The sequence below is a fragment of the Staurois parvus genome, unplaced genomic scaffold (genome assembly GCF_062004578.1).
Source record: "Staurois parvus isolate SC_StPar_1 unplaced genomic scaffold, SC_StPar_1.0 ptg000895l, whole genome shotgun sequence".
NCBI lineage: Eukaryota > Metazoa > Chordata > Amphibia > Anura > Ranidae > Staurois > Staurois parvus.
In genome coordinates this window covers 37,039-50,865 of record NW_028318691.1, presented here as the reverse complement: position 1 = coordinate 50,865, position 13,827 = coordinate 37,039, and the positions used below count along the sequence as shown (strand labels likewise).

General features: G+C 39.0%; 1 protein-coding gene across 1 annotated transcript in view; it reads left to right on the top strand.

The window, feature by feature from the left end:
- NTAN1 (N-terminal asparagine amidase) overlaps positions 1-10,139 on the top strand; it is a gene marked incomplete at its 5' end in the record, with an annotated part of 545,039 nt that extends 534,900 nt beyond the window's left edge. The window contains one exon of the mRNA XM_089656218.1: positions 9,497-10,139. Within this exon, the coding sequence (XP_089512344.1) occupies positions 9,497-9,661 (165 nt within the window). The remainder of the gene's footprint in view (positions 1-9,496) is intronic.
- Positions 10,140-13,827: the final 3,688 nt, after the last annotated feature.

Genomic DNA, 13,827 nt, shown 5'->3' with positions numbered 1-13,827 from the left:
AAATTGATTGAATTTAAGAACAAAGTGGAGAATTTTAAAGAAAATAAGGAATATATTGATCGTTGTAATGCTATACATGAACTTTTGAAGAAAAAGGATATGGAAATAAAAAAGAAAAAACAAAAAAAGTTTATTAGGGATATGGAGGATTATCGTAGTAACAATATGTATAAATGGCAGGGGGTGGTGGAATTGAACCCTAGTTCTGGTGCGTCATCACCGGCAGTCTCTGTGATAGAGGCTGGTAAAGGACCAATATTACCCCGGGTGAATGAGGGTATGGGTAATAAAAATAAATCCAACATCCCAAAAAAAACGGAAGGACAGGATAGAGGACCTGGTAATACTAATAGGGGTTCTCCCAGGCCCCCTAATTCCCCATACCAAATATTTAATGTTCCTACTCAGAATAGGTTCCAACCCCTATCAGGGGGTAAGAATGGATACCATAATAATTATAACAACTATAGAGGAAGAGGTGGCCCTCAGAGAAATTTTTTTCAGAGAAATCCGAGAGGTCGTCCTCCGGGTCCACCCCAGAGGGAATTCTATTATCCCAACCAATGGGAGTATCAAGGATATTGGAATCCCCCTTACAGGAGAGAAGGGGAGTATCAGGGAAGAGAAGACTAGGTACAACCACAAGTTTGGAGACCAGAGGACTCTGTTCCCCAGAAAGAAAATTTGAACAAAAGGAAAAGAAAAGAAACATAGGGGAGGGGATTTACAATTTAAGCTCTACGAAACTTACTGAAAATGAAATTAAATTATTGGATAAAGGCCTAAAATATGCACCAAAAGGTAATATTGGTAAATTTGGAGTATTTATTGATATTAATAAATATGTTAGAAGGCTTAATATAAAGAAATATTTCTCTTCCCTACCTGGCCCTACTAAAATGGCAAATCCGGTGAATAATCTGAGATTTCTACATAGCGATCTTAAAAATAGATCAACGTTTAATCCTTTAAATTCTAGGAATCAATTTATTGAAGTGTTCAAGCGGATGACCATAGATGAATTATATGAGTTAGAAAGTAAAAAAGTGTATGAAGAGCAAGCGTTATATCAGGGCTTAAGAAGTATGAAGGATAGGAAGGATATTGTAATTAGGCCAGCGGACAAAGGAGGGGGAGTGGTTATTATGAATAGAACACAATATGAGGAAGAAATGCAAAATATTCTGGGTGACACAGATACCTATTGTAAAATCCCACAAGATCCAACACTAGTATATCGAAAGATCTTAAAAAAGTTAATTAACACTGCCAGAGAAAATCTCATTCTCAATGAAAAAGAAGCAAAAATTCTAGTTCCATCATATTGTCGTATTCCATTTATGTATTTTCTTCCTAAGATACATAAAAGTATCACCAATCCCCCAGGTAGACCCATTATTAATGGGATAGGTTCGGTACATTCTAGAATAGGACAATATGTTGACTTCTATTTGCAACCCATTGTAAAACAAATGCCCTCATACCTGAAAGACAGTCAGGATGTAATAAATTTATTGGAAGGAATGAAAGTAACTAAAGATACAATACTATCCACTATTGATGTTAATTCCCTGTATACCAATATAAAGCATGAAGATGGCCTTAAGGCCATAAAATGGGGTTTACAGAACCATTCGGAGCTCCATAGAAAACAGCGTAAACTCATTATACAGCTTCTAGATTTTAGTATGAGTAATAATTACTTTTGGTATAAGGGGGAATTTTACATCCAACAAAAGGGCATGGCAATAGGTGCCAAATTCGCTCCCAGCTTGGCCAATATTTTTTTGGCCAAGTGGGAGGAGTCTGAGATTTTTGGCAAAAATTGGATGGGTCTAAAAGTCTGGAGGCGCTATATTGATGACATCTTGATAGCGTGGGAAGGAGATAAATCTGACTTTGAGATCTTCTTGGAAAATATTTATAATAACAAATTGGGATTGAGTTTCACCACTAGTAGTAGTACGGAATGGGCCAATTTTTTGGATTTACATGTTTTCAAGTATGAGAATAGATTGTGCTTCAAAATGTTCTTTAACCGTTTCAATACCGTGCAATTTTACACCTTCCTGCCCAGGCCATTTTTCAGGTTTCAGCGCTCTCACACTTTGAATGACAATTGCGCAGTCATACAACATTGTACCCAAACTAAAATTTTATCATTTTGTTCACACAACTAGAGCTTTCTTTTGGTGGTATTTAATCACCGCTGGGGTTTTTATTTTTTGCTAAATTAACAAAAAAAGACCAAAAATTTTGAAAAAAAAACACATTTTTCTTTGTTTCTGTTATAAAAGTTTACAAATAAATAATTGTTCTTCATAAATTTAGGACGAGATGTATTCTGCTACATGTCTTTGGTGAAAATAACCCAAATTAGGATGTATTATTTAGTTTGTAGGAAAGTTATAGAGTTCACAAACTATGGTATAGATCTGAATATTGATCAATCCTGAAGTACTGACAGCCAATCTAATTTCTTGAGGTCCAAGAATGTCAGAATAGTACAGATATCCCCAAATGACCCCTTTTTGCTGAGTAGACAGTCGGACGTACTTCATAAGAGGCATGGCGAGTTTTTTGAAGTTGTATTTTTTTGTCATAATTTTTCCGAAAATGAAAAAATGAAAAATATTATTTTCACTATTTTTTTTTTTACATACTGTCACCAGTGCAGTACAGCGTCATCATATAACTGGCATGGCGGTGAACAGGGACACTGACTGGTGACAGTATGAAAAAAAAAAAAAATTATATTTTTTTTTAATTTTTTTTTATTTTTTTATTATATTTAATTTTTTATTACATTTTTTTTTATTTTTTTTAAGATTTTTTTTCATATTTTACTATGACCAAAATAGTACAATGTTACCATAGTAACATTGTACTACTTTGGGGAAGTGATCAGTATTTTTTTTTTTTTTTTTTTTTTACACAATTTGCTTATAGCAAAGAATTACTTTGCTATAAGCAAGCATTTAGCTGAATGAAATCGATTCATTCAGCTTTTTTTTTTTTTTTTTTTTTTTGTGCTTAGCTGTGATTTGGTCACAGCTAATCACATGACATGTGCATGTGATTAGCTGTGACCATTCACAGCTAGGCACTAGTATACAATGGATGGCATCATGAATGAAGCCATCCATTGTATACAACTGTCATGTGACCTGCTGTGATTGGTCGCGGCAGGTCACATGGTACCGGCAACGGGAGCCGGTACTCGGATCTGTCATCGGCCGTGTCCGAGGTGCACGGGCGGTGACAGATCCCGCTGCTGCGCCGCTCTGCAATAGCGCAAACGGCGCATGTGCGGGAGCACGCCAAATGGCGTGGACCCCGAAAGCTGCAGCGCTTTTCAAGCCGCCAAACGGCTATTGGCCGGGCGGCTAATGGTTAAGGATACCGACAAGAATGGATTTATCCCGACTAGTAGTTGTCACCATCCTTTGTGGATTCAAGGGATTCCTAAGGGCCAATTTATTCGTATTATGAGAAACTGCACAAGATTGGAAGACTATATTGTACAGTCAGAATATATTAAGGAACGTTTTGTTGCTAAAGGGTATGATCAGGATTCTCTAGAGAAGATGAGATATGCAGTAAGTAGAAAGTATTTAGGAGATGGGAAGGAGAAGAGAAATATTAAGAAAAAAAGGAGGGAGGGGAAAAGTTCAATGGAATATGCTTTTATCTCCAAATTTAGTTGCCAGTATAGGGAAGTGGAGAATGTCATTAGAAAATATTGGCCGATGTTACACAAAGATGATATTCTAGCCAAGACGCTACCTGAGAAACCTTCGTTTATATATAGAAAAAGTGATAACTTGAGGGGCCTATTAGTAAAAGGGATTATCTCCCCCCCTAGAAAATCACGGATGTTTGGATTAACAGGTTTCTTCCCATGTAGGAAGTGTAGGATATGTAAAACGACTGGTATTAAAGTGAAAAAGATCTCCACGTTTAAATCTACAGTTACGGGGGAGGTGTTTATGATCAAGAAGTTTATAACATGCAATATGAAGTATGTCACCTACTTGTTGGAATGTCCCTGTAAAATCCAATACGTGGGTAGAACGAAAAGAGATCTTAAAATTCGACTTAAAGAACATGTGGGGAACATAAAAAAAGGAAGGAAGGAACATAGTGTTTCAAAGCATTTCCGTGATTTTCACAATTCGGATCCTAGTGTTCTGAGTTTTTGTGGTATTGATATTCTTGATACTCATTGGAGGGGATGTAATAAAGTACAGGAAATATCCCGTAATGAAACTTTTTGGATCTTTAAACTTAATACCTTGAAACCTAGGGGTCTTAATATTGATTTGGATTTAAATTGTTTTATTTCTGATTTGTAATTTTAATTTTTTTTTTTTTTTTTTTAAATGTAATTTTTTTTTTTTTTTTTTTCATTTTATTTTATCTTATTTTTATTTTAATTTAGATTTTTTAGCATGTACTTCTTATATTCTTTAATATTTTATAATTTTTGTGAATGATTTTATTATTTGTAGATTTTTGTAATCAATGGTGAAGGGGTGGTGTTACCCCCGACCTTATGGTTATTTAAAATTGTTCTTTCAGTTTCCAAAATGGCTGCAGGTGGTTTAATTCCCGGAAGTGCTGCGGCAGCCATTTTGGATTCTGGAATCCCTGTGTGTTGTAGGTCTGGAGAGTAACGGTGCACTTCAGGTGTCCCCCAGAGCTACAAAGTGATAGTGCTGGATAGGAGTAGCAAGGGGGAATTACCTGGTGATCGGGAGACCCTCTACACACGGAAAGGGGATCGCATACTGGGCATGAGGAGTTGGATGCTGTCTTGCTGATTTTATCGTTTTTATATGTAAGTGGCTACAATAAATTTTATATATGATTATAATTCACATACTGATTCCTGGTCTGTTTGTGAGGTCCTGAGGAACAAGAGGATACCAATCTAAGGACACTCTGTACATATGTGGTTGATTACAAACTGGAATTTGTTTGTTTTAGGGTAATTATGCACTTTATATATAGTTTGCAGTGATATTTAAAATTTAAATTTTTTTTTTTTTTTTTTCTCTCACATGAGTGCTGTGACACTGGAGTGTTTTTTTGCATGATACACATGTGGCACTTTAGTTCTGGGATTTAAAAGGTAATATATTATGTTGAGATTTTGTTTTTTGAGGTATTTGAAGAGCACCTGTGATTGATTTGCATCTTCTTCAGTGGAGTAGGAAGCGTCTTCCTATCAAGAAATTGATCTTTGTTTGGACACATTATTTGGACACTTTGCATATTGGGACTTTATTTATTTTTGTTCTTTTATATATATTTGATATTTTTTATTTTTTGGGTAATCTCTTTGGGTTTTGATCTTTTCACTATAATTGTGGGTTTTTGGGTTTAAGTCAATGAATATATATTTTATTAGTACTTCAGGGGAAGGATATTGATATGACTTTAAGGGATTTTTGAGGATTTTATATATATATGTGTGCTGATTTATACTTATTCTACTCTAGGAGATACACTACGTATCGTGTATTGCAGGAAATGAAAAGTTATCTCATAATCCTTACCGGTTACAGTAGAGGTAAAGGACTCAATTTTTCTTTTTGACATTCTACTGTGCTTGCATAATTGGCATTTTTTACAAGGGAAGAAACCTTTAAGATTCCCAAGAAAAGTTGGGCGTACAGGGGGATCCATAATATTTGGAGCAATAGTATTACGTAATGTTAAGGCCTTCCTAAAGATAACCTCCGGTTTTTGGGGTATGGCCTTTGAAAGGATTGGGTCCGCCCTGAGTATTTCCCAATGCTTATTTACAATATGACGAATAGTTTTGTGCTGTATTGAGTAAGGGGTGATAAATGGGCAGAAAATCTATTTTTTCCGTTTAGGTAGTCCAGAGAGTGTCATGTCTATCCAAATTGGCTACCATATTAATATCTTGATCTAAGGAGTCAGCCATGTAGCCTTTATCTATGAACCTCTGTTTGAGGATTTGTGCCTTCTCATGGTAGGTCACATTTTCTGTACAATTGCGTCTTAACCTCACAAATTGGCTTTTAGGAATACCGGCCAACCATTTTGGATGATGGCAGCTGTCAGGGATGTAACCATTCCTATCTGATGGTTTGAAATACGCTTCAGTAATACATTTACCCCCTATGTTAATAATAGTGATGTCCAAAAAATTCACATATTCAGTACTGTATTCATATGTGAGTTTGATATTCAGACTATTATTATTGAATGTGCCAAAAAAGTTAATTAGGGCTGTTTCTTCCCCTTGCCATACTAGGAGGACTTCGTCTATATACCTTTTATAGAATATCAGTTCTGGCCACTCTCTGGAATAGACGATATCCTCCTGCCACCTGGCCATAAACAAATTGGCCAGGCTGGGAGCGAATTTTGCGCCCATTGCAACACCTCTGGTTTGTAGGTAGAACTTATTATCAAGCCAGAAGTATTTTTTACTCATAGAAAAATTCAGAAGGTTCAAAATGAATGTTTTATGTGCAGTGGAGATATTATTAGTTAGATTAAGGTAATAATCAGCTGCTGACATTCCATCACCATGATTGATGTTGCTATACAGTGATACAACATCCGCTGTAACCAGAAACGTACTGAGTGCGGGATCCCAATTATGCGTGCTAATGTCATTCAATACCTGCTTGGTGTCCTTAATATATGAGGGGGTATCATGAACTAGAGGCTGCAAAAAAGAGTCTATATATTCCCCAGCTCTAGAACATAAGGACCCAATTCCACTTATTATAGGCCTGCCGGGGGGATGTACAGGGTCCTTGTGGATCTTAGGGAGATAGTAGAATACTGGTAGCCTGGGTGCTTTAGGGCATAAATATTCCTTCTCCCTAATGTTTATTACATGTTGTTCATATGCTTCTCTGATAAGGTCCATTAAAGTACGTTTGTATGTACTAAGTGGGTCTTTGGGGAGTAAAGTATAAGTATCTTTGTCTCCAAGGATATTTAGAGCCTCTGACATATAATCCTCTTTCTTTAACACTACTACACCCCCACCCTTATCTGCAGGTCTTATCACTAAGTCCTTGTTATTTAGTAAAGATTTGAGACCTGTATCTACATCCTTGGGGTTATGGGGTTTCTTGACCTTAACCGCCTCCATATCCTTTATTACTAGTTCCTTAAAGATGTTAATGTACGATTGTTTATATGGTTGGGGGGTTAAATAAAGACGCATTACGGAGATTAGAGTAATGGGAATTAGTAGTTAAGTTGTTTGAACCCATCGATTTGCTCATAAAATGTCTCTTAATTGATAGTTTCCTGGCAAATGTATGTATATCCACATAAGTTTGAAACTTGTTGTTTTGGACAAAGGTCTGAAATTTGCACCTAAAACCAAACTCAACAAGTTCCTCTCTGGTCAGGGAAGTCCCACTTAAATTATATATACCTTTCCCTATCACATTCTCCTTTTCTTTGGGTCTATTAACCCTTTTTCCTCCCCTCCGTCCTCTGCTCTTACACTTCTCTTTCGTGTATGTCCTCCTCCTAAAAAATGTGCACGTGGCTGTGGGTCTTGGTGATTGTTTGAGTATTGATTATGGTTGTTGGTATTGATCCGATGGTGATCATATCCATGATTATAATTATTGGAATTATTGCGATTATTAGGATTGGGATTGGATGACCTCTTGTGTGGTGGATGGTATGGTTGTCCCTTAGGATATGCGTTAGGATGTCTGGGGGACCCCTGTATACTCCTGGGTACGCCCTGATATTGGGCATTATTAGAGTGATGATATTGCCTATGTTTTGGTGATTGTGGGTAGTAGCCCCCATTGGAGGGATGACTCTCCTTAGAGCGGGCTGGATGCCATCTCATATCCCTAGATCCGATGTTATTATCATCCATATCATAGAGGGGTTCAAAACTATTTTGAACCGGTATGAAAGAAGGATGTCTATTGTGTTGTTTATTAGGTGATCTTGACTCATAATAGCTTACTTTCCTTTTTCTAGGAGTCTTGTGTTTTGAGTTGGTATTTATAGGATATGTCTCCTGGGCAATATCTATTTTGGGGACCTGCCAATTGAATACCACATTATCTTGGTAGTCTTTGGTGTCCCTGGAATACTTTTTCCATTTTTTGTTCTTCTGTGTCCGCTCTACACTTTCCAGGTATGTTTGTAGCTTATTAGATTCTGCAGTATACTCTGTGCCTTTAAATGGGGTGAGCTGTTCTCTGATCTTATTTATTTCATTATCCAAATATGCTAATTTTTTCTTTTTTCTAATTTAGCATGCTGAAGTGTGCATAAGTCGCTAAATGTCTGCAGAGTCAAAAGCAAAAGACCTAGCATCACCAAGTGCAATGCAAAACATCAGAAGCACACCACTACTGGACTCTAGAGCAGTGGAGATGTGTTCTCTGGAGTGATGAATCACGCTTCTCTGTCTGGCAGTCCGATGGACGTTTCTGAATTTGGTGGTTGCCAGGAGATTAGCACTTGCCTGACTACATTGTGCCAAGTGTAAAGTTTGGTGGAGGGGGGATAATGATGTGGGGCTGTTTTTCAGGGGTTGGGCTTGGCCCCTTAGTTCCTGAAGGGAACTCTTAAGATGTCAGCATACCATGTCTATTTTGGACAATTTCATGCTCTCAACTTTGCCCCTTCTTGTTCCGAGATGACTGCACACCTGTGCACAAAGCAAGGTCCATAAAGATCTGTATGAGCGAGTTTGGGGAAGTTGACTGGCTTGCACAGAGTCCTGACCTCAACCCAATAGAACACCTTTGGGATGAATTAGAGCGAAGACTGCAAGCCAGGCCTTCTCGTCCAACATCAGTGCCTGACCTCACAAATGTGCTTCTGGAAGAATGGTCAAAAATTCCCATAGACACACTCCTAAACCTTGTGGACAGCCTTCCCAGAAGAGTTGCTGTTATAACTGCAAAGGATGGGACAACTCAATATTGAACCCTGGGGAAGAAGACTGGGATGCCATTAACGTTCATGTGTGCAAAAAAAAAAGACCTGGAATACAAAAACTGAAATTAAAGGGGGGCCTATAACACTCCCCCCCCCCCAAAAAAAAAGAAAAATTAATAAAAATATAAAAACAAAATTAAAATTTTATTTGGTTCCCCTTTAGAGTATATAAAGAATTCTATAAAGGGGGACGCTCAGTAAAATATTTTAATGTAAATGGTCCAATAATTATAAATGTGTAAAATAATGCTGGGGAGGGAATTAAAAATCGCAAATGAAACTGTTAAGAACAAATACAATGTTAAGACCTCCCAGAGCCAAAACCTTCATATCATAAATCCACCTGAGATCTATTGGCTAAGGATTGCTTTTGCTAACCAAAAACCATCTCGTGTTTAGATCCAGCTTCAGACTTAAGTTTTGCCATATGTCTGTGGTGGGACAAAATATGTGATAACTAAAATGACTGATTGCAGATTGAAGTTATTTAATGTGTTAACCTTGTGCTCATATTTTGCAGTGTTTCTCTACATCACCTGAGGCAGAGCCTTCACATTTTGTAGACGATATAAGATCAGCACTTCAATTTCTGAAGAAACACCCTTACCCATGCATATCTTTATTTCCTGATAGAAAGCCTCGCTCTTATAAGAAAACAAATGATGGACAATGGCAGAAGTCATAAAATTTGGAAACCTTGCAATGTGTGTATGTAAATGTTCCCTAGCTAAACCTTATATCTTTGCTATAACTGTATGATGGTGTAATAACAGTTAAAAGCATGAACCCACAAAGAAGATGGCCTAATATTCAGGGCCCACTCACACCAGGGCAATCTGTTGTGCATTTAATTTAATTTTATGTTGTACGTTAACATGCATTACGTTAAGACAGCACTAAATAGGCTGTCTTAATGCACCATAGTGGACAACAGTCGATCCTGCAGCAAGTTTCAATAGTCCAGCAAACCACAACACATGATTGATACTGCAGTACTCCAAGTGCAGTGATGTGAATGACTCCTCAAGCTTGAATCATACCTCGTGCGTTTTCTTTTGATACTGATAAGTAGAATTGCATTGAAATATCAACATAGCTTTGACATGTATTGCAAAACAGTTTTCTGCTCATTTATACAATATTAATCTTTAGCTCCAAAAGGACTTAATGTTGATATTACAATTTTTTTTTTTTTATTTATTAATTTTATATTTGTGAGTATGGCTGGATCTAGGGGGTGCTGTGCCCACCCCCCATGTACATTGTTCCTATGCCTGCTGAACTACCCACCTCCCAGACCCGCTCTCAGGGCCAGCCGCAGTGTACTAAAGTAAACAGTCCAGACAGGAGAAGTGACAGCGGCAGAGAGGAGAGAGTGGGGAGGAGATGCAGACTCTCTGTGATCTCCCTCTTCATGTCATAAAAGCGATCCTCCATACAGAAGGTTACACAGGATCGCTCTTACATCTGCTTTCCAGGAGATGAGCAGTCCTGGAGGAGATGAATAATCAAGCCATGTACCTTCGGATGTAAGAGTGATCCTTTGTAATCTGTATGGAGGATCGCTGTTATGACAGGATGAGGGAGATCAGAGAGAGCCTGCATCTTCTCACTACTAGTCCCCACATGTAAGATCGGGGAAGGGAGAGCTGGTGGAGGAGGATGGTGAGGGAGCTGGGGGTTTTTTTGTTGTTGTTTTGTTTTTTCTTTTGGGGGGGGGAATGAGATAGAAGGCAAGATTGGGGAAGATTTGTGCTAGGAGGGGGAACTGCGGGGGGGATTTGTGTTAGGAGGGGGGGTGATTAGTGCTAGGTGGGGGTAATTGGGGGGGTGGAGATTTGTGCTAAGGGGGGAATTGGGGGGGGTGGGGATTTGTGATGGGAAGGATAATTTGTAGGCAGTTGTGTTAAGGAGTGGGGATTTGTATTAGTAGGGAGGGATTTGGGAAGAGGATTTCTGCTAGGAGGGGGCTTTAGAGGGGACTATTTGTACTAGGAGGGGAGATTTGGGGAGAGGATTTATGCTAGGAGTGGGGATTTGTAGGATAGGGTTTGTTGGGGGGAATTTGTACTAGGAGAGAGGCTTTGAGGAGAGAATTTGTACTAGGAGAGGGGATTTGGGGAGAGGATTTACGCTAGGAATGGGAATTTGGGGGGAATTTGTACTGCGGGGGGTTTGGGGAGAAAATGTGTAATAGGAGTGGGAATTTTGGAGGGAGAATTTTGTTTTTGTTTTCTGGGCATGCAGAATTTGTGGAATTTGGAAGATGGGATTGAGGGGGAAATATTTGTGCTGGGAGGAGGATTTGGACTGTGAGAATGGGGAATTTTAGCATTTTTGTTTGGATAGAATTTGGGCTTGCTTAGGGGGTGAGCATATTAAGGAGGGGGGATGATTAGTGCTAGGTGTTTTGTTTTGTTTTTTGAGGGGGGTGGGTGGAAGGTGGGGGCATGGTTTCACCTTCACCTTCACCTTGAGTGCTACAGGTGAAACTCTATTTCAGTAATGCAACCTAAAAGATGAAACTAATATATGAGATAGACTCATTACATGCAAAACAAGATCGTTCAAGCCGTGATTTGTCATAATTAACATAATGCCCTTTCCAGGGCATTGTATCAGAATAACAAGAACTAGAGCCAAAGGAGCTTACATATTACATTTACCAAAAAACGTTTGCTAGATTTACCTCCTTCCGCTGTTCCCTCCTACTTTGTGACACCGGTCAGGGGATCTTCTCACTGCGAAAATGTAATTGGCGCAAGAGAGGTTGTGGTGGGTATAGAGTTCACTCAGAAAGACTTAGGCGATATAAAAATAGTCCAGTTTTAAAACGAAAAATAAAAGCGGAAGGTGGGGCATATGATTGTATATGGTAGTAGTGGAAGTACAAAATAAATAAAATCAATAGTGCAGCTTCAGTGGTAAGAGGAGGGGGGGAAAGGGGGGAAGAGGACTTGGACGACTCCCAGCAACGTATTGACGTCACTTCTGCTCGGCGGCCATCTTGGATGCGCCTCAAGCTGGCCCCATCACCCACGCTGATGTGAGAGATCAGCAGCGCCCGCCCTGGATCACGGTTCTTCTCTGCGCCGCGACTCCCGGTTACTGCGCCTGCCGTCCTCGCTTCCTCCTGTGGGACCCGCATAGAGCGCCAGCCGTTGAATACCCTGGCACTGCAGCCATCCGCCCGTGATGTGCAGCACAGATGACGTCCTCTTTATATTTGATGCCTGATACCTACACACGTCTTGTGAGTTTTTAATATCTTGTGTGCAATAAACTGTTATAATCTTACTGCACTTAGTCTGGCGCACTTCTCTCTCTCCTCTATTCTTCTACTACAGAGTCTGGTTTACTCTAGAGAGTGCAAGCCTCACGACGGTGTCTACATTGCAGCTTTGTATATATATGTATACACATATATATATATATATATATATATATATATATATATATATATACCATCTATTCCAACCCAGTACTGTCTGTACTACAAAAGCCTTTTATAATTGCTCCTCCACATATGTAATATATTGCCTGTCCTGCCCTTGCGGCCTTTTGTATGTGCGACGTACCATTAGAACAATGCGAAAAAGATTTGGTGAGAATCGTAGGTTAGTTGACGACGGCATCACCAAACACAGTGTTCCCCGCCACTTCTCAGAGTTTCATTCCAAATCTTCTTCCCATCTGCAGGTATGGGTCATCGAGGCCATACCAGACTACCTCTCCCTAGCTGAACGTTTTAAATTACTATGCCAACGGGAGACCTACTGGATCTTCACCTTAGATACCCTTGCACCTATGGGCCTCAATGAAGAGATCGAGATACACACTATCATTTAACAATCTACCCCCTCACACCTCCTCCACCTTTCATCGTACATACTTACCTCCTACACCACCCTGTTTATTCTCCCCCCCTCTTTTACCCACCCACCTCACATCCACCCCCCATATTTCACAACACAGCAATAATGTTTCTTTTTCCATATGCAATTTAACATCTCATGTGTAATTAAATATCCCTTGTGAAATCTTCTATTCTCTACATGCCTTATGTATTCCATGGGCACATATATACACACGCACATTTTTTATCTTGCCCCTCCACATATCTATACCCTCCCAATAAATACAGATATGTGGTCCATATGTAATACTATTTTATATCTATTTTTATTTTTTATCCTTTAAAAAAATATTAATAATTATTTAATATATTTTTTAATTTTTAATGTATTATATATATATATATATATTTTTTTTTTTTTTTTTAATACATTTAATAATAACTTTTTAATTTTTCATGATTTGATATCTTCTTCCTTTATTTTATTATATTTTTTTCCTGCCCTGTTTGTGTTTCTATGTGTATCACACATATCCATACATGTCAATTCTGCCCAAGTAGCTATTCATTTTGCCCAGACATCGTTTTTCTAGCCCAGCCCCCTCCTCCCCCCCCCCCCCTATTTTTTTCCACATGTTCCTCAAATTGCAGCTGTCCATTATTTATTTTTCATGATTTCTACTATTGTTTATTAGCCCGCATGTATTATGCATTTTTTTCGATTCACTAGCCCACCCCTCAGTTGCCCCACCCCCTCCTCCTTCCCCTATTTATTGGCCCACTCCAGTGGCCAATCAGGTCTGAAGAAAAGGCTGGTTGCCTTGAAACGCATCACCGCCCCCTTGGACGACTCCCAGCAATGTCTTGACGTCACTTCCGCTTCGCCTCAAGCTGGCCCCATCACCCACGCTGATGTGAGAGATCAGCAGCGCCCGCCCTGGATCTCGGTTCTTCTCTGTGCCGCGACTCCGGGTTACTGCGCCTGCCGTCCTCGC